We start from the raw sequence: 25,178 nt of genomic DNA on the forward strand, positions 1-25,178 counted from the left end.
CTCATCAAAATGTTCTCCTCTGACTTGAATTATCTGCTATACTTTTAACTCTTCTCCACAGATGTTTTCTACTTTGAAAACTAGGGACCTGAGCCTGACACATAAGCAAATGGTGTGAAGCTGTGGTTCTCTTTCTCTCTTTTTAAGTATACTCCATGAAAAATTACAACTGTATTTGCCAAGATCTGAAGTAGAAAAATCAATGACCTCATCATATTTGCATATAATTTGGTCTTTCACTTATGCTCATATCATCAGCATTTTATTGGGTTGGCCCAAAACTTCGTTCAGGCTTGGAAAAACCCAAACGAACTTCTGGGCCAACCCAATATTTACCTATACTCTGCAATTTCCTTCCAGGAATAAAGTAAGCATCTTGATGTTCATCACATCATTTATTTTGTAATTTATGAAATATTACATAAAGTTATCCTTGAGTCAAGGTTATACACCAAATTTCTGTAGGCAGATTCTTTGTGGTTCCACCCAAAAAGCATCTTCTTTTGTCTAAAACTCCTACTTGCCCATTCTCCAACTTCATCTCTAGCCTCTAAGTTCCTGCCACAGTTATCACCTGAGTATCACCTACATACATATCTTTAGCACATTCTTATAGTCCAAGACCAATTTTTAATAATCAAATATGAATCTACTCCAGATAACTATTGTTATTCCAAATAACACACTTCGGAACACTTTTTGTCTCTAAGTGAACAGCTTTTACCTGTGGGCCAATCTGAAGTGCTTGATTTTCTGTTGCCCTTTTTCCTGACTCTATATTGCTCAGAGTAGTCCACCACCTCCCCTCGAGGTTTCCGCCCATCAGGGGAAGGGGTAAAGAATTTGGTAAGGCCATCGATGAGCCCTTTGGTTTTCTTATTGAACTTCAAGGGGACGCTGCCATCTCTGCAGAAGTCCAAGCCATCTATTTGCTCTAGATATCCGTCTTCTGATGACGACGCTGACTGGCTGGAGAGAGTGATTTTACGTTTCCGACCCCTTCCAGGGCCTGTTCGAACTTTGCTGAAGGGACCTTTTGACCTAAAGAATCAGACAGGGAAAAGGGAAACTATTAAAAAGAAATCTTTATATGGTTTCTATTTAATATATAACACACAGTAAATAACCTAAAACTATATTTTAAAAATCTATATTGTTAAGAATATTCCATAAACTGTAAATATTATATGACTAAAAAGTAATGTTATTAGAAACATCTATTTCTGGGAAGCCTTTTCATTTTATAGAGAAAAGAATCCTAGGCCAGGAGTCAGAGGGCATATCTGAGTCATAATTCTGCCACTTACTAGCTGCACATCTTGGACAAATCACATTCTCTTTAAACAACAGTGTCTTCATCTATACAATGAGAGTTGTACCAGAGAAAAACTAAGACCTTTCCAGGTATGAAGTCCAAGGATCTCTGCACCAACTCAGAGTTATACTCTTACCTCTAAACATAAGGATGGGTTACTCTCTGCAAGTCAGGAATCAAAAGATCTTTTTACAGGAAAGTTAAAGCTTGATTTAAGATTTAAAATATGAACTACAATACTGGTTCTATATATTTCAAGCTGCTAATGCCCACTCATTTCAGCTATACCACCTTCGTCTTAAGTGTACAAAGGGTGGGTAAATTCTGTGAGAGGTTGACAGGCCTAAAGATAGTTTACATATCATCAAAGGTGAATTACTGTAAAGATACTCCAAAGAAAAGAGAAAATTAGCTACTTAATCTTGCCCCACCTCCTCCAAACCTAGCCCAGTTTTCTAGTCCACAAGAGATAATTATATCCCTGATTTCTGCTAACAGATGAAAATTCACATTATTTTACTTCAGGACACAGAAATGGGACTTAGCTATGACCTCAATAGGAGAAGCTATCCAGCAATCTGTACATATGACAGAAATAAACTACTGAGATTACATCAAGAGAAGAATCTGTGAAATGCTTCAATAACGTAATTTTTTCTTCCTTGTTTTTTAGGTAAAAGAAGCAATCTAAGGTAACGGTTTAGAGCCAGACCTTGGGGCCAGCCTACTGGGGTTTTAACCTCAGTTGAACACTTACTATAAACTATGCAAGTTAATCGTTCTAGACTGCAGTTTCCTCCTTTGAAAAAGGAGAGTACCAGCAGTACCTACTTCACTGGGCTGGTGGGAGAATTAAATGATTTAACACATGTCAAGCACTTACAACAGTGAGTGCCTTGGTACTTTATTAAGGGCTCAGTAAGAGTTAGCCATTATTATTACATAAAAGTGGCAGCTGTGACAACTGCGTGTCTTTTCGCAGAGCAAACAAGTGAATCCTGTGCTACAGAGAAGACCCTACGCTCTTCTCCCCTCACCTTGCCACAAGTACAACTTACACCGTGTTTTGTTTCTTTAACCTGTTTTTTGGACGTCCTATTGGATTAGCATAGCGCCGTTTTATCTGTGCCGCCTTCTTCTGTAGAAGTTTTCGTCCTTTTTTCCTAGGTCGACATATCTGACATATCCACATGCCTATAAAGAAAGAAAATTCCACATAAAAGCATAATGGACATAAATACAATGAAAGAGTTCAGATACTCTAAGCCAGGAGTTCTTAACCTCTTTCAGGTCAAGGACTCTCATTTGAAAATCTGATAAAAGCCCCCCAGAAAAATAAACATGAAAACATACACACACAAAATTCTACAAACAACTGGAAGAGACTCACAAATATCCTGAAGGCCACACATGGCTGAAGTCCACTGATCCTCACTTTATACCCAGAACCCACATACGGGCTTCTAATTACTGTTCTGCAAGAAAAGAAGCCAGGTTCCCATAGAGGAATGGCTGAGTCCAGGACTGGAGCTGGGAAAATACAAGATAACCTGGAACAGCTTGTGGTGCCAGGAAATAAAGAAGAGCTCAACAGATGATGAAGGCATGTGAAAAGGACCCAGAAGCCAACGTGAAGGAACTCCCAACAGCCAGATCTGGGTCAATCCAGAAAAAAAGGAATAATCACAGCAATGGACTATAAGCCATAGAATAAAATAAATATCCATGAGTCCATAATGATTTGAATAGCTGAATAAATAAATAAGTGGGAGAAAGGGATCACTCTTACTTTTTTTTTTTTGGGTGGGTTTTGTTGTTTTTACATGTCCATTTATTAAACAAGAACTCCTTCATGACAATTTAATACAGTATTTATTAACAATTACTGTTGAGAAAATTATTTCCCCCTACATACAAAAATACAGATTTGAACACTATGAAAACAATCAGGACAAGTACCGTGAAAAACTGGTTCTTCAAAAGAAATAAAGGGGGAAAACCGAGGGTAGCACGAGGCTTTGTCTGCTGCCAGGGACAAACCAACAGGAGCAAAGGCTTTGGGGTCCCCAAGCCACTCCAAATGGATAGAGTCAAACCTGGGAGCCCGTGGGAGCCAGGTGGTGCCCACCCCAGGGCATCCATATCGGCTTCAGAAGCCAGGATGGGAGCTCTGACAGCAAAAACCAAAGTCTGCCAAACAGGCATCACCTCAGATCATCCCACAGCTGGGGATCACTCTTTCTTATAGCAGAATTGCAGTTAGTAAATGTAGAAGAAATGATGGAAATAGAAAACTCATCACTATGTACACAAACACCACAGTAAAAAGTGGTGCATGCACGAATCAATGACTGATGCTAAAGGAGATACAAAGCAGAAAAGGAGTAACTTTAAGGTGTCTGTCAAGTTTCTCCATTATAATCATGTGATCCAAGTTAACACCACTAGTAATAAGACACACCAGTATAATATACCCCTGTTATGATACACTAAGAGGGCACAACATCACTTCTCTAGTATTCTTGTCAAACTGCATAGCCTCAATCTAATCACGATAAAGCAAGAGACAAACCCAAAACGAAGGACTTTCTACAAAATACTTGGCCAGTATTCTTCAAAAGTGTCAAGGTCAGGAAAGACAAAATCTGAGGAACTGACTGGAAGAGAGTAAGGAAATATGACAACTAAATGTAATGTGACATCCTGGATTGGATTCTCAGGACCAGAAATTCAAATAAGGTCTGTAGATTAATCACATCAGATCAATGTTAGTTTCCTGGTTTCAATAACTGTAAGCTGTTAACATTAGGGGAAGCTGAGTAAAGGGTACAATGAGAACTCTCTATACTATTTGTACTACGTTTCTGTAAATCTGAAATTATTTCAAAATAAAATGTTGCCTGCTTTAAGCTTCCATAAAACTTCTTTTGTAGGCATTAAATACACAGGAATGAAGTCCTAAGAAAATCTTTACTATCTTGAAGGATTCTCAGAAGGCCTTTTGTTCACATTTCAAGTAAATGGAAGAGGTAGGAAATGGGGGATACTTATTCTTCCAATACATATAAGTGTAGGCTCTTCAAAAGGTGACAATCAATAGTGGCACAGAGGGACTCAAGTAAAATCCTAAAGTGGAATAACTTGGCTGTAACTAAGGTTGAGTCCCTTTCCATCAACAGGAAAAAGTTCTTCAAACAGACACATCAAGTATCCCATAAGCGTTTTACTTAAGAAACCTATAAATCACAAAATCCGAGTTGAAAATGGAATTTATGGTAAGACAAAGCAGGGAAGACTAATGATTTTTTTTTTTTAAGAAACTATAAGCATAGGATAAGATGGAAATCCAACCAACAGGCAACTGTATCCCAACTAAATACCTTTCAAGGAACAGGATCAAAAGAATAGAATAACATTATTAAGCTGTATTCTTCTGATTTGGGCACCTGTTTGTTTGCAAAATGTTATAAAATTTTTAAGGTTTTCGATAAATCAGAGGCCCTAATAGCTTTAGGCCCCTCAAAAGTGATGAGCTGTGATATAATCAACATGACCTAATACAATTTCACTTCTTCCTTTCAAGAAATAGATATTTCAAACTATTACATAAGGAGGCAAGTATTTTGCCCTCTAGCTATAGAGCTGGCAAAAAATTATAAATGAACACCTTCACCCTCCATGGATACTTAAATAATGAAAACAGAGGAAACTAATAATAAATCCACACCACATAAGAATGTTAGGATGCCTAAACAGAAAGACTATCCCCACCTTTAAGGTGACTGCCCGCTCTCTTCCTACTTACACAACACCAAATAGAAAGATGCAAACTATTCTCTCATCCTAACAAAGCAGATTAAAAAGCGCTTTCACTAACCTGCCCTTATATTGCCAGACTGATTTCAGAAAGTATGTCTTACCTTTTGGCATCCGGGTGAGTGGCGGATCACAACACTCCATGTGAAAACCTCGGTCACAGGAATCACAAAAGAGCATGTTATCCTAAAGGAGAGAAAGAACAGTTCGGTTCAACCTTGTGAAACATGTCAGGATCATGACTTCATGAAACCTAGGAAGCTCCTTTCCGTAAAGAAGATGAGTTACCATAATAATGAAAGTTCCCTTAATTTGTATTAGTTGAGTAAACCGACAGCCTGAGTTAGCAAAAAGTTTTGCTTCATCCATCTTTAATAAAGAACTAAAGTTTTATTATTTTTAAGTTTATCCAGTAGCCAGATACAAGCTAACTTTGGTCTGTTTTAATAAAAGAAGAGAAATGGATGACTGTAATTAATATAACTGACCATCCCTAAATGAATACCTCCATATCACTCAAACAAATTTCACGAGTATTTCTTTAAAGTAGCTAGTCTCTCTGCAAACATACAATTAAGGTGCTTTAGAAACTACCTAGATATCATCCAAGTGTCAATGAGCAACTATTCTAAACTAATGATGGAGCTACTGAAGGAGCTACTGTTCTAAATTCTGCTGGACCAAGTGACTGAAAATAACCAACCAAACTTAGAGGAAAATGCCAGTTGTACATTCTACTTATAAATGAAATATTCACATTGGAAGACGAAGATACTCACTGCATTTTTGCCTTGATCTCGACAGGAGCTGCACGTTTTACACTCGATGCACTGCCACCGTAAGGCCTTCACTCTAACCGTTAGCTCAGGGGAAAACTTTAAACAGGATGGATGACCTAATAAGGGGAAAGTTCGCAAACAAAACAATGAAGAATCATTTTGTAACTGTATTAAAGGAATGAGGTAGAAAAAGGCAATTTTCTTAAACCAAAACATCAAGGAAAACAAGAAGCCCCTGGAAGCTTGCCACACACGCCTCATCAGGACTGGGCACTCAATTCAGTTTTATGCGTGCTAAATACATCACCCTCCCCAATTTGAAAATAAAAGCTTGACAAACTCCAAACTTTTATTAAGCCCGCATTAATTAAAGCACTATGTGTATACACATGCTCCCATGCATATGCATACAAAACATACCTGGGCCATTTCTGGAAGAGTAACACAAAAACTGTTTACAACTGTAACATCCTAGGATATAGAGCTATGAATATTTTGCAGGAAAAGGATTTTACATTTTACTTTATACCCTTCTGTGCTCTCATTTTTAAAACAATAACATGAGTTACTTTTATAACTAAAAAATATATTTTTTAAATGCCATCATTTAAAAGTGAGTTATGGGGCTTCCCTGGTGGCGCAGTGGTTGAGAGTCAGCCTGCCGATGCAGGGGACGCAGGTTCGTGCCCTGGTCCGGGAAGATCCCACATGCCATGGAGCAGCTGGGCCCGTGAGCCATGGCCGCTGAGTCTGCGCGTCCGGAGCCTGTGCTCCGCAACGAGCGAGACCACAACAGTGGGAGGCCCAGGTACCACAAAAAATAAATAAATAAATGTGAGTTATGTGCTCATGATTTAAGGCACTCAAGCTAAAATTAAAACCTAAGCAGTATTTCTATTGTGATCAAAATTAATAGTAACAGAAAAAAATGTTTCCTCTCCCGAAAATTAGTATCAGTTTGATTCTCAAAAACTTAGGGTAGCCAATTTGCTCTTAACTCTGAAAAGATTTATCCCTTTCCTCCAAAAATTCGTTATGTTTATTTTTCTTCAGTGAGAGAAAGTGTTGGTTAAATTATCTTCTCTCCTCTCTCTTCTATCCCTAAATAATTTTCTCTTTTAAGAGATGATAAGAAATTTATCACCAAAACATCACTAACATCCAAGGAAAATGGAAGAGGTGTAAAAACCTCACCCATAATCTCATCATCCTACAATAGCCATTTTCGTGTCCTACTCTTCCTTTGTAAACTAACTAAAGCCCTTGCATGGTTTTAATTATAGAATATATACGGCTTTGATTTGCTTTTCTTCATTATTTTATTCAAGCAAACTTTATATTTACATTCCTTAAACTGATTATATTCCACTGACTTGACACACTATAACCTACCTGACCATTTCCCTGTTGCAAATATTTAGACAATTACCCGTAACAGTTATTAGATCACTAAAGTGAATTATTTCATGATGATAGATTCTTTCCTTCTTTTAAGTTAATTCCTGAGAATAAATTCCTGAAAGAGGAGTTGGTGAGATGAAATAAACATTGCTATAGCTTGAGAGGCAGACTTGCTCTGCCAAAACATGCTTCAAGTCCTATGATATAACACCCAGTGCCACCAGCAAAGCACAAATACTTCACCACAATTTTATCAGCTCCAGTTTGGGCTCTCTTATCTTTCGAGCTCTATAAAAGCTATAAAGTAACACTTCGCTGCTGCTTTGGTGTGCGCTCCTATTATTATTTGGGTAGAACGTTTTTCACACGCTCAACTCTTAAATTTCTCTCGTGTGAACTGCCTATTCATAGGCTCTGCCCCCAGACTTCACGTTTAGAAATGTAAGCACGCGCTCTATACTTTAGAGCTTTTGGCCCCTTGCCATATTTAATGCAATTATTTTTCTCAAACAATTCTTCCTTTTAAAAATTTGGGGTATTTTAGTTCTCAATTTGAAAAATACCAAATTTCGTATACTTGACCATGCCCATACTTTCTTCCTTGGTTATTCTGATAGCCAAGCTCCAAGCAGCCCTCCTGGCAACACCACCAGTTCACGCCCTTGTGTAGTTCTCTCCCACACCAAACAGGATACTGCTGAGATGACAGCATGACTTCTAAGGTAAGTATAAGACATGCTGCCAATTCCACCTTGCTCTTTCTCTCAGATACCTGCTTGGGGGAATCAGCCGCCACCTGTGGACACTCATGCAGCCCTATGGGAAGGTCCACAGGGCAAAGAGCTGAGGCTTCCTGTCAACAGGCAGCATTAACTTGCCAGCCAGGTAAATGAGTCACCATGAAAGCCTTCAGATGACACAAGCACAGGACCTGCAATCTTAATTGCAACCTCATGAAAGATCCCAAATCAAAACCACCCAGATAAGCCACTCCCTAATTCCTGACCCAAAGAAACAACATGAAATAAACACTGTTGTTGCTTTTAGCTGCTAAGTTTTGTAGTAATTTATTTCTATAGCAATGGTAACTAATAGTTATTTATCTTACTAGTTCTTTAAAAGTTCCCTCTATAGTAAGATTTTCAAAGTACGCTCTTCCCTATCTTACAGAAACTCCGAGACCACCTCAAATATAATGCTTCTTGGAAGGCAGGGCTACAACACAACCCTCTCCCTGCTCCCATTTCATTCCTACCTCACCGAAAGCAGATTCATTTTTATCTGTTTTATATATTTGAGTTCTCATAAAATTTCTGAAGGGTTCCATTACTAAAATAGTTTGGAAATCACTGTATTGTATGACATATCACTATATTTTTGTCTAACCTTTTATGATTTTATGGTTTATATTAACTGTGAAACCACCCAGAATTCATTTTGGTTTGTGGTATTATGCTGGATATGGTCACCACTACTCAAGATCTCTTCCCACCTCCTTCTAATGCCTTCTATACATAAAAACCGAAAAGCTGAAGACTATACTTCCCAGACTCTCTTGCAGTTAGGCTCTAGATACGAATTAAATTCTACCAATGGGATGTGTCTGAGTGATTTCTGAAAGGCAGTAATGAAGCAAAGACCATCTGCTTCCTGATACTGTTTTCTAATGAAAAGTTATGAAAACACCAGTGTCTACTCTCCACCTTCATAGCTATCCAGAAGCAGTTGTGACGACAGCCGAATTCAGTATTTCAGCACCAGCTACAGAACTCAACGGTTCTGCAGTACTTCCCACTTCCACCTCTTCCAGATGGAGGCAGATGCAGTGGCTCCCTGGTGGGCCAGTTCTGCAATGTCCCAGGAATCAGTCCTTGAGGCCCAGTCCAGAGCTTGCCTCTTCAGCCCTTCCAACGATCTCACAAAAACCTGATTCTAGTATTAAATTCCTCTCCCGTTGAAGTATGTAGTGTGGTTTCTGCTTTCTGGACTAAATCCTATTTGTCACTGGTATAAAACACTGACTATTAAGCCAATGATTAAAGATACTGCAAAGCCTCTTAAGTTCTTAAAATGCAGACCAAGACTATCTCTGGAATTGACAAATTAGGAGACTCTGCAAAACCTTTTTTAGAGCCCAGAGTTTCACACAGCTCACTAAATTGCAGTGTCAACGCTCTATTTCCCAATGTGACATATGTAAGTTTCTATCAAGAAAAACAAATCTGTTATCATCCTGGTTCTATTCATGAAGCCTGAGGCATAAATCAAGAAAGATAAGTAGTGATTATTAAAGAAACCAGCAATAACTTCTAACTGATTGCTGTGATTTGAACAGATGTTTGATAGTGAAATATAAAGATCAACAGAAAAAAATAAGTCTATGGAAAGCTTTTTATAAAAACAACAATAACAGCTGAGGCCTGATTTAACTTAACTGAATAAAACATTTCAACTATACATTTAAATCCCTCCCTCATCTAGAAGCTCATCTCAGGTACCTAAAACCAGAATCAAATTAAAATGTTCCTTTCTTAAGGACCAAGGGTACAAACTCCAGTCAAACATCCTCTCGCCTGAGGGCACCTGTCACAAGGACACAAGGGCTACATACCACTGTTGCCGCAGTCTGCACAGGAGATTAGTTCCTCTGGCTTCTTTTCTCGGTTTTGGTCTTTTGTACCAAGACAGAAACTACAGATGGGGATTGGTTCAGCAACTGGCTGTAAAGAAAAACACAATTCACTCAGGTACTGGGCTTTTTTTTTAGTATAAAGACATTACAATCACAGTTGTAAATTCCTTCGAGAGTTACATATAACTTTAGGACAAATGTATCCCCCTCCTGAATTTCCAACAAAGTAGGTGAGTTTTTACCAAGCTGCTTTGGCTGGGCCTTTACAAACAGTCCCCATAGTGACAAGTTTGGTCCAAAAAATCATATCCCAATCATGTTGGTCACTTAGAAACTAAATGATACAGTGTGGATTAGGCAAAGCAAATCCATTACCTAAGATTGAAAACTTCAACTGAATTAAGCACAAGAAATCATAGTATCAGCCCTTAAAAGGCATGTGATGTAGGAGAAAAATAAGATGTTTAATAAGCATAATGAAAGGTAACAGAGCTCTGTACAAATGGGAAAGATAAATTGCGACTGTGGTTTGGAGGAGAAGGGTTGAACGAGGAAGATAACACATATTAAGTGCCAGTACTTAATACATGTTGCTATGGTATCTTAAGAAGCTTGTCGAAGGACAACAGTAATTGTTAAAAGCAGGTTTAAACCTAGGTCTCTAGGTTCCTCCACAGCACTGGATGGAGAGAAAGGCAATACAGGTAGTGTAAACAAGGTGAACTTCGGTTTGCAGTCTGCCAAGGCTAGTGCTTAAAGGATATGGCTTCCGTGATGAGTGGAGGGAGGAAGACTAGACCAGTTCTTTAAGATTGCCACTGAATGTCTTATAAAGAAGTTGGACTTTATCCTGAAGAAAAGACGAACAGGTTACTGAACCAAAAGATGATCAACTGTATTTGACAAAAATAATTCCAGTAGCAATAACGAAGACAAACTGGGGAAAACCTAAAGATAAGTAGAACATTTAAACAGTGATTGCAACAGTCTGGTGAAGACAAGATAAGAAGCTGAACCAAAGCTAAGGGAAAGGAATAGGAAAACATAGCTATGGACTCAGAAACCAGCTAGTTGTGGAAGTGATAGAATAGGAATTAAACATGACTAACTTAACTGAAAAGATGGGAATGTCATCAACTGTGAAAGGTGAGTCATTTTAAAGAAGAAAACCAGGAGGAAAGCAAAGGGATGATGAATCTGATTTCAGGTGTGTTTAGTTGGAGGTACTCTCATTCACCTCTCAACTACATATGCTAAGCATTGTGCAGGACAGTGATACAAACCTCTCAAGATGCTTTTAGTCTACAGGGGAGAACAGATGTTTGCAGGTACTATGATAGGGAAACAAAGGAAGAAGTGACCAAGTAGGGAAAAGTGGTATCAGGGAAAGGCTTCACAGAGGTATCTGACAGGCAGGCATACCTGAAGGGGATGTTCAAAGAAAATATAGAATCATACAGAAATGGATTTGGGAGATGGGAGGTATGAGCTTAGTTTGGGACTTAATGAGGTTAAAATGCCTAAGAAACATCAAAGGGGCAATGCCCATGGATCTGGAGTTCAAGAGAAAAGGTGGTCTGGAAATAAAAATCTGGAAGTCACAGACAGTCAGCCCTCCATATCCGCAGGTTCCACATCCTTGAATTCAACCAACCGTGGATCCTAATCAGTTGAATCTGGAACCCGGACCCTGCAGATACCTTGAGGGCTGACTGCACGTACAAAATGGCAGTAAGGCCATCACAGTTGATGAGTTCTCCCATGGAGAACAGGTGGAAAGAAGAAAGCCAAGGTCAAAACATCAAAATTTAAGGGACTGGCAGAGGAAAAAGCCTGAAAAGGAAATAGACTAGTCAGAGAGTTGGATGGTACATCAACGTAAAAATGTCCAACACAAGCAAACTAACAGTACTGCTCAGCCAAGAGGTGAAATGAGAGATAACAGCAGGAAGCTGTCGTAACAACTGGGCCTGTGGTAAAGACAACCACAGCCTTTCTTTAAAAAGAAATATGAAAAGGAACCAGGGACTAATGTCGGGAAAGACTTCATCCAGGAGTAGAAACTTGAAGTAACCTCTAAAGAAGGTAGAAGCAAGGTCATGAGGCTTAAGCTTTATGCTGTAGCCTCTAAGCACCACAAGAAGATTTTAACAGAGGAAAGATATGAGTAAGATTTGAAGTTTAGAAAAGTCACTCTGTACGTGGTTGGAAATGGATGGGAAGGGATATGATCTATGATCCAGGCCCTGAGTACCAAGGGCCTGCATTAAGGCACTGATGAAAGGACTGGAGAAGAGACAAAAGAGGTATTTAAAGGTATAACTGGCAGGAACTGCTGGCTAACTGATTTGGGTTAGGAAACACAGTAAGAAGGACGCAAGACTAGAAAGACACCATTAAAGAAGTGAAGAGGCAAAGCCACAGAATGGAAGATATTAACTCACATTTAACCAACAAATGTTCATATCCAGTACTGTATATACAAAGAACTCTTACATGCCAATAAGGAAAAGACAGACAGAAGACTTCAACAGGTACTTTACAACAGAAAATACATATGTAATATACAAGTGGCCAATAAACATAAGAAAAGATGCTCAACCTCACTAGCCATCAAGGAAGCAGATCTTCAAGGATGGCTAAAATTATGAAGACTGGCAATAGTAAGTATTGGTAAGAAAATGGAACAAAAGAAACTCTCTTACCCTGCTGATAGGAATACAAATTGACAAAACCACTCTGAAAACTACTAAAAATAAACACAGCATACCATATGATCCTGCACTTCCACTCCTGGCTATATACCCAAACGAAGTACATACACACAATATATAATAAAGCATACACAAAAATGAGCAGAGCAGCATTATTCATAACACCAAAATCTACTCAAATAAAAACTACCCAAATAACTATCAATGAATGGTTACACAAATAAATGATGTTATATCCTGCTACAGTAGAACATTAAACAGTAATGAAAATAAATTACAGTCAACATATCACAAACAACAGCAAATGAAAGAACAGACCCAGAAGAATACATAATATATCATTTTATTTATATAAAGTTCAAAAATAGTTCTATATTATTGTAAGTCAGGATAGTGATTATACCTTTAGGGAGAAAGAAAGAGGTAATGAATTGGAGAGGGGCTTCTGAGGTATAAATAATGTTACTTTTCTTGACCTGGATGATGGTTTCATGGATCTTAATTAGGAATTAAGGCATACACTTACAATCTGTGTACTTTTCTGAATATATATTTTAATTAGAAAGTTAAATTTAATTATGAACATCTATTGAGGAGGACTGTGGTACCTCTGGAATATTCTGAAAGAAATACCAATGGTGATTTAGACAGTGAAGTTTGGAACTTAGAAAAGAGGCTAGAGATAGATTCAAAAGACATGAGTGTGCAGGTGATAACTGACAATGCCCAGTGAGAGGGTGGAGGTAAGTGGAGTAGGTGGAAGGGGTAGACAGTAAAGGGAGGGGAGTGGAGAAGTGAGACAAAGTCGGGATAGAAGAGCAGCAACATTTAGAAGCATCAGAGGAAAAGCAGGCCAGAAAGGACCAAGACAAAACAGAACCAAGAGAAGTGATGACACAAGAATTTCAAGAAGCAGAGAGCAATCAAAAATCAATGTTGGGAAGATAAAGTAACTACTGGATTCTACAACTGAGAAATAGCTGGAGACCTCACTAAGACAGAGCCCTTCTCAGTGACAGGATAAGAACTGAAGTCATAGGAACCAACAAGCTGCCATGCAGGGACGGAGAGTAGACAGGAGATAGCTAAAAGGAAATGACAAAGGGTTTTGATGTGTTCTAGTTATTTCAAATGAGAAAGACTAAACCTATTTAAATGTGGAAGAGAAGACACACATGGTCCAAGAGATTCAAGAAACAAGAAATAACAGGAACATATTATGTAGTAAGGATTAGGCTACACTGTTCAACATGGCAGGCACTACAACATGTGGCTATTTAAATTTAAAATAAAACTAATTTAATCCCTCAGTCATACCAGCTACATTTAAATTGCCCAAGAGTCACATGTGGCTACTGACTACAGTTTTGGACAGCAAAAATATAGAACTATTTCATCATTACACAAAGTTCTATTGGAAAACACTGGCTTAGAAAAGAGGATGGATTTGTAAGCACAGGTAAAGGGACTGGCCTTCGCAGACAGAATGGTGTAGATGCATACTGCTTGCAGGTGGGAAGGTGGGAACAGGGAAAAGTCGAGGATGTTCACTTTCAATAGCCTCATTATTTCTGGAAAATAGGAAATAAAATCACCTGCTACAAGTGGGACAGCGATTGGCTAGACAGACCATGAGAAAGTGATAACTGACAGAGAAAACTGAGAGGTGAGACTGGCTGGGTTTAAGAACAGAGATAACAGCAACAACAGAAAAACCTCCTATCAAAATGGAAATGGACACACATTCCTCAGGCAAGACAGAATCAGCAAAGTATGTATTAACATAGAATAAATTTGAAATACAGAAGAGAAAAGCTGATGAAATCCCTACAAAGTGGCCTCTATATTTTCACTAAAATAGAAGGCTATGTTTTTGCTTAGAGAAGTAGATAGGTATGGGTTTGGGCATTTACAGAGCAGAAAAGTCTGAAAATCTGTGTGGAAAGTGACAGGGAATCACTTCGTGATGGAAAATAAAACTGTCAATCAGCCCTAACCACAAAGCTAAGATAGGAGAGAATCAATGTGTAGTATTTCCAATCAAGAAGGTTGTACAACTTTCCTTAACACCTCTGAAGCCTTGGACTCACAAAATCAGAGAACTGTAGATAGACAAGATAAGCTAAAGGGTGAGAATTCCCCAGAATGCAAATGCAAATATTTCTACAACAGTGGGCCACAAAGTTAAGGCTGGACATCATAAGCAGAACAGGGCCTGACAAACTCAAAGTCTGAGTTAAGGACCAATAGGAATCCTGATCAAATGGAAATAAAGGTCCAGTAGAAAGTAAAAGAAACAGAAAAGTAGAAAAACTAAAGATTGTGGTTAGCAGAGGAGTGTTAGAGTTTCTGATTTCCTACGTATGAAGTTCTTGCTAATAAAGAAAACCCCAAATGGCAAATGTGCATGAATTCTTTAACATTTAGTAAACACTATTCTAGACAATTGAGGATACAATGGTGAGAAAGACAAAGCTCCCACTTTCAAAGAGTTTTACATTCCAGTTGAAAGCAGAAGAAAGTAAAACTGAAGACAATAAAAGAAGTCAAAAAGCTGGGAAAGCATGATCTTAGAAGAATCATATACATGTGTTCAACTAAGTGAAAATGACGACTGTGCCCAAGATAGGAAAGTTCTGCAAAAACTTTAAGTTTTAGAGAAAAGAATATTGGTAAATGACAGCTCTCCCCACCACCCGCCCGCACACACACACAATCAGAGCTCATGGTGGGAAGAACTTCATGTCAGAACTTGTTCCATAAGAGAACAACAATCATCTGAGAAGTGGTAAAGATCAAGGATTGTGTATCAACTTGTCTTCCTGGGTCTCTCCCTACCCACCCTCTTTTTAAAATACGGATAAGAGTATGGAAAAGTAGCTCCACTAGGAAGATATGGACACAGTCCAATGTAAGGATCTGCTACTGGCAGACTAGTGGTTCCACTTTCACATAAAGTGCAGTGTATCTCTTCAGCAGTCTGGCTAAAAAAGAAACAAAGCTGGGTTCAGATAAAGAATCCTGTATAACCTGCAATCGTGGAGCTGGAGAAACCTATGTTACAATAAGAAGCTACAGGGCAGAGCAGGAACAGTATCATAACTCAAATTTAGTTAACATAATTAACAGATATTAAGTTAATCTGCTGCTACTTCTGAGGGATAGATTAGATCATACTTAAGGAAGCAAACATGCAAGGATGAAGAAAAGAGGAAGTCTGAAAAACAAATTGCTATTCTTCAGTATAGGAAATATAGTCTTAAAAAAGTAAAACTATGCAGTAATCTGTGTCTTCAAGCATATATCTTTGTCATCTAGAACCAGACAATAAAGTTCTTAATGGCAGAAATGTTATTTAAAATCATACCTAAGAAATCTTTACCAAAACTATCCCCATATGTTCCTGTATGTTCCCTGTAATATTTCTGCCGTTAATATTTTTAATATATGATCACTGCTCCATATTACTAGATTTTGTCTACCTCAAACAAAATAATTGAGTTCATTCAAGTCTTTCATTAAAGTTGGGGGAAAGGGGTGGGCAGTGATTTAGACACACTGGCTGCATGGTTAACTTGGAGCTGTGCAGGCAGTGTAACTCAGTTATTCTGGTACTTATCAAACAACAACAGTCTTAGACCTTGCCTACTCCCTACACAAAACAATTCGATTATTATCAGCAATAAAAAGTTTAAACAGTACTGGTATTTACAGTGTGAAAATACGACAGGCTGGAAAGCAATTTGTTAAGTCAATTAAAGACATTGGTCCAAACAGACTCAAATTTTATACAGACAGATACTTTTCAGAAACACATGGCAGTACAGCCATAATTTCCTTGAACTAAACACTGTACAATGAAGATGTTTATTCTTTGACATCATAGGACCAAGCATAAAAATAATATTTCAGCTACCAAAACAAAATTGAATCCATAAAGAAATACTATTACCAACAGTGATCGTGATATTTTAACTAATTGATAATTTCAGGGTTTTAAAAAAAATTATTTTCAGGGCATTTTTTAAGTGCAATTTGGGAAAGAGTAACAGTACTTTGAGGATGAGTCATTTTAGCTGATGAACTAGAAGCAAAAAAGTGGTTTAAATAAATCATCTAGGTTACAAAATAAATCTGAGGTTTTCTGTGTTGATCAAATAGAACTGCTAATCAGTTAACTGTGTGATTTGTTTTAGCATATGCCTAACCATATCGTGAAGTGCGTAAAAACTTACAACTCCAGATCATTCTCATTCCCAAAATATCACTGAGCATGAAAATCAGTGAGAAAAGCTAACACTACATTGTGCTCACTGTAAGATTTGAACCTGAAATGTACTGGGGTAGTGATATTCATAACATTTTCCAAGTAAAACTCTACCAGCTGATTTCAATTATCCTGTATCACAAAGATAAAATAAGAACAATTGATAATCCATGAGTAAAGTCTTTTAAAATATGTATAGATACACAATATGCAATATAATCACTTGTTCCCAGAACTGTCCAAACGTAGTCCTTATATCTGATTGTTCTCATATCTATATAAAGGAAACCTACTCCTACAGCTAATAAAACAAGAAAACAAATTGTAGCAAATGACTTTACACACCATTGAACACAGAAGCCAGAGTGAGCTTGTTAGAAGGTAAATCAGAACAGTCGCTTGGTGCCCCAAACTCTCCATCCAGCCCAAGCACTTCCAGCTTAAAGGCCCCATGTGATCTGTACCCCCGCACACAAGCCCACAGTGGCCTCTCTGACCTAATCTCTTATTGCTCTCTCCCTCTCACTTTCTACTCCAGCCCCCTTGCTTGCTCTTTCTTTACAAGTCAACTGTTCCCGGCCTTTGCATTTGCCTTCCTTCTATCTGGAATGCTCTTCCCTAGATCCTTCCTCTATGCAAAAGTCACCTTCTCAGTAAGGCTTTCTGTGGCCACTCCAACAATTCAAAGCAACTCACCAGCTACAATAATTCATAAACCCCTGCCTTGCTTTATTTTTTCTTCTTAACTCTTTTCACTAATTAAAATATTGTGTGTGTATGTGTATCTTATCATTTGTCCCCCACTAACTGTAAACTCCATGAAGGCTCTGACTTCTGTTTGTTGAGGACTGTATTCCTAGTACTAAGAACAGTGCCTAGCATGTAATATGCATTTGAGAAGTGTTCAATACATTAATCAAAGTACCTTGAAAAACTGGTAATAATAAGAAAAACAGTATCTCAGAAAGAACTATGAGTTGGTTATGAGCCTGATAAAGCTATGCACAGCTCAATAATAATCTTAATAAAATAAAAATGCTCTACTGTTTCAAAGTAATCTCACCAAGTGATTTCATGGCCTCAATAACTAAGTAAGATTTCGGTCACAGCAACCTACTGCCATTCAATTTCTCAAAAGTAGGGGGAGATTTGTGGCAGGAGGCACTTAAATTGTACCCTGTGTCATGGGTCCAGCCCTAGGCTGCCTTAAGCACCATGTTGAGATCTCCACAATAATCACTGGATGGCAGCACTGAGCCAAATACACAGTAGATGCTCCCATTAGTAGACAGATGGTTGAGTAGCATTCTGACTTGAGTTTTTGGAAATAACTTTGATTAAAAAAAGAACAGCAAAAATTTTGCCCAATGATCTCTATTACATGAGGTTACGCCATGAAAGAAAATAAATTTTGGACACAATCATTTAGACAATCTTAAATATAATGACATTTTCTAAATGCTGAGATACATCATCTGAGATATTCCCATCTTTATTAAAGTCCAATTTTAATTTTTCCCAGACTTGACGTTAATTTTTTAATCCACTATATACCTGTCACTGTCTTCATCTTCTAGTATCTTCTGAGGACCTCAAATCCACCTTTATGTTGTCTCTGTTCTTAAACACTGACATAAAGGATAATCAAGAATCTGTTTTGTTGCAATTATTTCTTTCAAGACTGACCTGAGTGATAAATTCTGGAATTGTGACCACCCGAATTTCCAAGGAAAAAAACCCTGCACTTAGACTTATGATTTCAGAAACCTCTAAGAGATCCTGTCACAGACTATCAGGCAATAAAGATTTGTGACTTCTTAAAAGCTACAAATTCTCGTTTTATGACCACTAGAAATGATTGAGACAAGTTAGCAGAGCCAATGTTAAGAGTATGAAAGAAGTACATAATTCATATAAGACTCCCTATAATACTCAAACATGCATTAAGCAATAATAATGGTCATATCGTTCTTAGACTTAAATACGAAATATCTATAAAGCACTATAAAAACATTATATAAAAAACTTAATGTTCAACTATAATTGTTGCAACTCATTTTTTAAAAAATCAAGTGGCAAATCACAAAAAGGAAAAATATTGTATGATTCTACTTATATGGGGTACCTAGAGTGGTTAAATTCATACAGAAAGTAGAATAGAGGTTACCAGAAGCTGGGAAGAAGGGGAGAATGGGGAGTCACTGTTTAATGAGTACATACTTAAGATGATGAAAAAGTTCTGGAAATGGATAGTGGTGATGGCTTTAAAACACTGTGAAGGGAATTCCCTGGTGGCGCAGTGGTTAAGAATCCGCCTGCCAATTCAGGGGACACGGGTTCAATCCCTGGTCCGGGAAGATCCCGCATGCCGTAGAGCAACTAAGCCCATGCGCCACAACTACTGAGCCTGCACTCTAGAGCCCGCGAGCCACAACTACTGAGCCCGCATGCCACAACTACTGAAGCCCACGTGCCTAGAGCCCATGCTCCACAACAAGAGAAGCCACCACAATGAGAACCCCACACACCGCAACAAAGAGCAGCCCCCGCTCGCTGCAACTAAAGAAAGCCCATGAGCAGCAACAAAGACCCAACGCAGCCATAAATAAATAAACATTTTTTAAAATAAAACACTGTTAATATACTCAATGCCACTGAATTGTACACTAAAAAATGTTTAAAATAAATTTTATGTAAATTTTACAATAAAAAATAAACAAAAAAATTAAGTGCTATGATTTTTCATATTCTCACAAGTCAGATGATTGAAGTAATAAGGTCAAAATTGATAAAGGTGAGAAGCAACTACTATAATTTGTCCTCATCTTGAAAACCTGTATCTTTTAACTGTTCCTGTGGAACCCCTTATTATGTTAACTTTGAGTGCAGTAATTAAGACTTAGAAATATAGTTTTAACTCTCCCCAAAATGAAAACGTTTTTAATTACTAATAACAAATTATGGTTATTAAATTTAACCATTAGGCATTTTATTCTCACTGTACCTACACCGAAGTTGGTTACCTTTTAATCCAATTACATAAAAATAGCTCACCCTTATGCCTTAACAATTTTCTTGTAAAACAAGTCTAAGAATAAAAGTCTATCAATCAAGCACCAGTCTCAAACTGAAACCTCTTTCTGACCACTGTGTGATCCAGCCAGTTTCTGAACCACCATAAGCTCCTCTCAAATCTACCCACTGAATTTCTCTTCCTTACATTTAACTTTTCCTAAAACCACAGCCCTCACCTACCTCTTTGAATTTTTCTAGTGGTTCAGATCTATTTGTTTATCCTGTTTCTTCTACTGCAATTATAATCAAGTAAAATAAATTTAACTGCAAATTAACTTTCTTCAATGGATATTTATTTCACACAACTTGAAATTTAAATAACTTTCAGCAGAGATATCATTTATTAGTTGATAATATCTACTGCTGAAGTACTGTTATATATAATAAAGCTAAAAAAATGGCTCTATTATATATAATAAGTACCCAAAGGATAAAGAGGAGGTAAGTCTTAGCTTAGAAAAGACGAAAACTGAACTATTCTTAGGTATGGTATAGTGAAGGAAACCAAAATGTTGCTCAGTGACAGAGCACACGGAAAGCAAATATTGCTACCTTTTCAAAATACTATCCAAAGCATAAGAAGTCTGGTAAATACTACTGTTTGGTAAGCACTGTAATGTAACATAAAAATTTGAGAAGACAAAAAAAGAATCAGGACTCACATTTTTAAAGCACTTATAAATGTCAGTAAGTACAAAAAATCCACACAAAATAATTAGAAACCAATTAAATTGGTTTCACTTTTCACATTAACCACTTACACACACACACAAAAAAATTCAAAAGCAAGCCTTTTGAGAGGATGCTTGCACGATTCGTTTTTTCCAATATTAGAAGAGAAGCAAACTGCCCATAACACTTCACTTTAGGAAATCAATGCGTTGTTGGAAGGCATTTATACACTGTTGAAAAAGCTGGACATTCTAACATACACTGTCCCTCTTCCAGTCAGGCAAGTCCTCCTCTCGGTTTCACCCAGTTCTTCATTCCTTCACTACCAACGGCCTTGGGTGAACTCATGCTCCTTCCAAATCCTTTCCAACAGTTTAGAATCCAATCTGCCTTCATCTTTTCCAGAAAGACAACCCTACGTAAGCAGAAATCACCCTAGACCTCTTAATTCATCTCGTTAAGTGCCTGTACACAGTATGTACTAAGCACTTGCTGAAATTAAAATACAACAAAATCATGCTTAGCTCCAAATAGGTTTATTAGCTACTTCCTCAAAGCCTTTCCTCCAAGAATCGATAACCTTCAGGGGAGACATAACTTGGGTAGGATTTAATCTCTTTAAATTCTTCAGCACCTCATAGGCTATTAAGTACTCTGTGGCTGCTTATTAAACATTCTTTTAGGATAATCTTTTCCTCAACAGCATACAGTCATAAAAGATATATAATAATAAAACAACATGAATGGCCTGGAAAAGAGTCCATTTTCTACTATTTACAGTCTACAATAAGGTAACCTTGCATAATTTTAATCAGTTCCAACATAATCCATTAGCCATTACAAAGCTTTAATAGGGGTACTAAATTGAGTTCTTTTATTATTATGAGTTCATTCAGTAACTTCTACACTTAGATACCATAACAAGATCACTGGTGAAAGAAAATACATTACTGATATAATGAGATCAGTAACAATCAATTTCAATTTACACTTTTACTATGTATACAGATTACTGTACATTAAGATGAGAAAGTAATCAACTGTCAAGATACTATAACAATTTTCTATTTCTTAATCAGAGGTGACATCAAAAATGATAATATGCTTATTTGCTGGATTTAAATTCTATGCTAAGAAACAGTAAAGAGTTGTCTTTCTTTCACATATTCATCAGTTATTTGAAAGCTCCACTTTCAGTTTGTCAGATATATCACTATGTATCAATTTCCTCATTCATCCAAATATGATACTGCCAAGTTATTACTGCCTCTCCTTTCCTTTGTGGGCCTTTCCTTCCTATTTCAGTTTCTTTTCTATACCTATGGCTCTCCCCTAATTCACAGTCATATCACCATATACAATCTTCTACACGGACTGACTCTCTCTACTCTTTGTTTCTGCACACTACTACCAGATTAATCCCCCTAAAATACTTTTTTTCATCCAGTTACTCGCCTGGCTCAAAACTTACACAACACACACCAACTCCTGCCGGCTGGTATTCCATTCCCTCCACCATACACCAAACTACCTTCCTCACACTATCTTCCTCTACTTCCAATTACTCACTTGTCTTCAAAGATCATACTTAATGCTCTTTGTCCAGGTTATTTTACCCCATCCCTCAAAGTCCTTTGTATCCCTGCCTCTAAGAATCAACTCAGTACAGCTTAGGGACAGACTGGGCTCCTACTACGGCATCACTTTGGCCAAGTTACTTAACATTTTGGTGTAAAACGGTACAACATACCTACCTTTCAAGTTATCACGAAGATAAAATGAGATAAAGTTATTGGGTGTGTAACTCAAACATAAGAAGCACCTAAAAACTCTGACTTCTTATATTCCTTTTCAAAACTGTATCTATCCTTCAAAGTTTACCTTTGTTAAATGACCACCACTTTTTAAGTCAGGGCAAATGTTTGTTTTGTTTTGACACCCCCAAAAAGGCATGGTGATAAAAATTTTCCATGGGCTTACAGATTTTCTATATATGTTATTTATTTGCAAGACTGCATTAAGTTTTTAAGTCTTTCTGCACACACACATTTAGCACTTAAAAAAACTTTAGTGGTACCTGAGTATAACAGTATTAGCAAAAGAATATTTTCTATGCTAAAAATATACAAAAGTGATGGTTTACACGACGCAAGATGTTCAACAAGACTTTTGTGTTCCCTTACATTTTTAAGAGACTGCAATTATAGGCATTTATTCTGGCCAAACTAAGGTCTAAAACAAGTAGCACTTAAACAAATTGGCAAAAAGCATCATTTCCTCAAGTCCTTACCAAAAATAATAACTGACACATATCTGACAGAACAGGTAGTGCTCTGCTACTACCAGAATCACGGTGTTTGGAATTGGAAGGGATCTTCAAAAAAACATTATATACTAATTTTACCAAAGATAAAAAACATTGTCAAAGGCTATACATGACTAGTAAAGTAATTAAGTCATTCAGTCAGGTAGATAGTCTGATTCTATTCATTAGAGTATTAACTCTAGTCAACAGCTTCAACTAAGTCACTCAAGTAAACAACCTAAAGATAAAATAATTTTTTAAAAGAAAGAAAGACCTTACAGATGGGAAAGGTTGAGTTTCCATTATTGGTAAACAGTGATACCATTCACTAATAATATGGTGTGGCAGGATTTAAACTTACATACTTAAAACTAAAGCTGACCAGTCATCCTCTCCTGCCTTTTTCAAAGAGAAGCATTATTCGCAGCAGTAAGAAATCAATCTTTGGGAATTCCCTGGCAGTCCAGTCGTTAAGACACGGCGCTTTCACTGACGTGGGCCTGCGTTCGATCCCTGGTCAGGGAACTAAGATCCCGCAAACCACCTGGTGCGGCCAAAAATAAGTTAAAAAAAAAAAAGGAATCAATCTTTTACCCCTTTTTCCTACTCTGAGGGAATGATTAAGGAGGGGGTAAGGAAAACAAAAATGTAGAAGCCACAGCAGGTTCCTAATTGTAACTAAAAGGCTAAAGAGCCCTTCTGTTTCAGCACAGCACATTAGGGTCTTGGTAAACGAGGAAGGCAAACTGTCTGCCTAAAAAACCAAGAGAGGTTATTGAGAGAGGGTCAAGAAATGTGGAGGGGGCTTCCCTGGTGATGCAGTGGTTGAGAGTCCGCCTGCCGATGCAGGGGACACGGGTTCGTGCCCCGGTCCGGGAGGATCCCACATGCCACGGAGCGGCTGGGCCCGTGAGCCCTGGCCACTGAGCCTGCGCATCCGGAGCCTGTGCTCCGCAAGGGGAGAGGCCACAGCAGTGAGAGGCCTGCGTACCGCAAAAAAAAAAAAAAAAAAAGAAATGTGGAAGAAGGCTGGAATGTGGATAAAGAGGTGGCCGGTAAAAGGACTTTGAAGAACTGTGTAACACTCAGTTCTAAGACTGTTTCCATGCTACAATAAAGATGTTGAAACTTGTACTACACATGAAAAACAGAAGTGAGCGATTTTTCAGTAATTTAAAAAAAAAAGTGAGGGAATTTCAGTTTGTTTCTTCACAGAGCAGGGCAGAGGTAAGAGAGCCCACTCAAGGAGCCCAGTCAGAAGGTTGTCCCTGGGTATCTGAGTAAACCTGCTCCACAGGAGGAAGGAGGCTGTTAGGAGACCAGCCTCAGCATGGAGGCTGCAGTGGGAAATGCTCTCCTACATACAAAGCACCCTGGGGTTCTAGGACTTCCAGAAGTAAACAAGAATACTTATTATATATTTGTCAGCTTCCTCATTTTTAGTTTTAATAGAAACTAGAAAACTTTTAATAGAAATAATAAATAATAAAGTTTTAATAGAAAACTTTATTGTTACCCTAATAATAAAATCATTATATTCTCATTTTAAAAATTAGCTAAGAAAGAGAGAAGAGACAGTTAAATTCTCCCTAGTCTTTCTCTTCCTCCCCTACAATACCTACCATTTACTGAGCAACCAAAACACTGTCATATATACTTTATAGGTACTAACACTTTTACACCTAACAACCACCCTATGGGGTAGGTACTATTATCACCATTTTCCAGATGAGAAAACAGATCCCTAGAAAGATTAACGTATCCTCGGTCATAAAAAGGGGCAGAGCCAGATATTATACAAACCCCAGGCATACTGGCTTCAGGGCCCACTCTCTTCAACCTGACACTGTGCTGCCTCTTTTCATGGACATTGTTCTCAGCTTTCCCTATATATACAGTTTTTTTTAAAACAAAAGACATAAATAGTCTCATATTACATATTACGTACAATCTGCTTTTTGTTAAATTTATTTCCACAATAAATCTAAATCAACATCATCTTTCTAATGCCTATATAACATTCATTACATGTTTTAAGATAATTTAACCAATCCCATATACATGAACATCTAATGCTTCTAATATTTTATTATATCCAATACTATAATCAAATATCCTTGTACGTACATCTTTGCTCACCTTTGGGATTACTTCCTTAGGAGATATATATATATATATATATATATATATATATATATATAT

At 37.6% G+C, this 25,178-nt stretch overlaps 1 protein-coding gene across 3 annotated transcripts in view; it reads right to left on the bottom strand.

The window, feature by feature from the left end:
• The window catches only part of KAT6A (lysine acetyltransferase 6A), a 116,968-nt gene that overhangs the window by 50,917 nt on the left and 40,873 nt on the right, over positions 1 to 25,178 (bottom strand). For 2 of the 3 annotated variants that reach the window (XM_027122911.1, XM_027122909.1), the window contains exons 3-7: positions 9,923 to 10,031; positions 5,911 to 6,026; positions 5,236 to 5,317; positions 2,374 to 2,509; positions 725 to 1,041 (exon numbers count right to left, since the gene is read on the bottom strand). In XM_027122911.1, the coding sequence (XP_026978712.1) occupies positions 725 to 1,041; positions 2,374 to 2,509; positions 5,236 to 5,317; positions 5,911 to 6,026; positions 9,923 to 10,031 (760 nt within the window). The remainder of the gene's footprint in view (positions 1 to 724; positions 1,042 to 2,373; positions 2,510 to 5,235; positions 5,318 to 5,910; positions 6,027 to 9,922; positions 10,032 to 25,178) is intronic. The other variant, XM_027122910.1, reaches the window with a different exon arrangement.

This window comes from Aethalodelphis obliquidens, unplaced genomic scaffold (genome assembly GCF_003676395.1).
Source record: "Aethalodelphis obliquidens isolate GAN/ISIS:26980383/991018 unplaced genomic scaffold, ASM367639v1 scaffold25, whole genome shotgun sequence".
Classification (NCBI taxonomy): domain Eukaryota; kingdom Metazoa; phylum Chordata; class Mammalia; order Artiodactyla; family Delphinidae; genus Aethalodelphis; species Aethalodelphis obliquidens.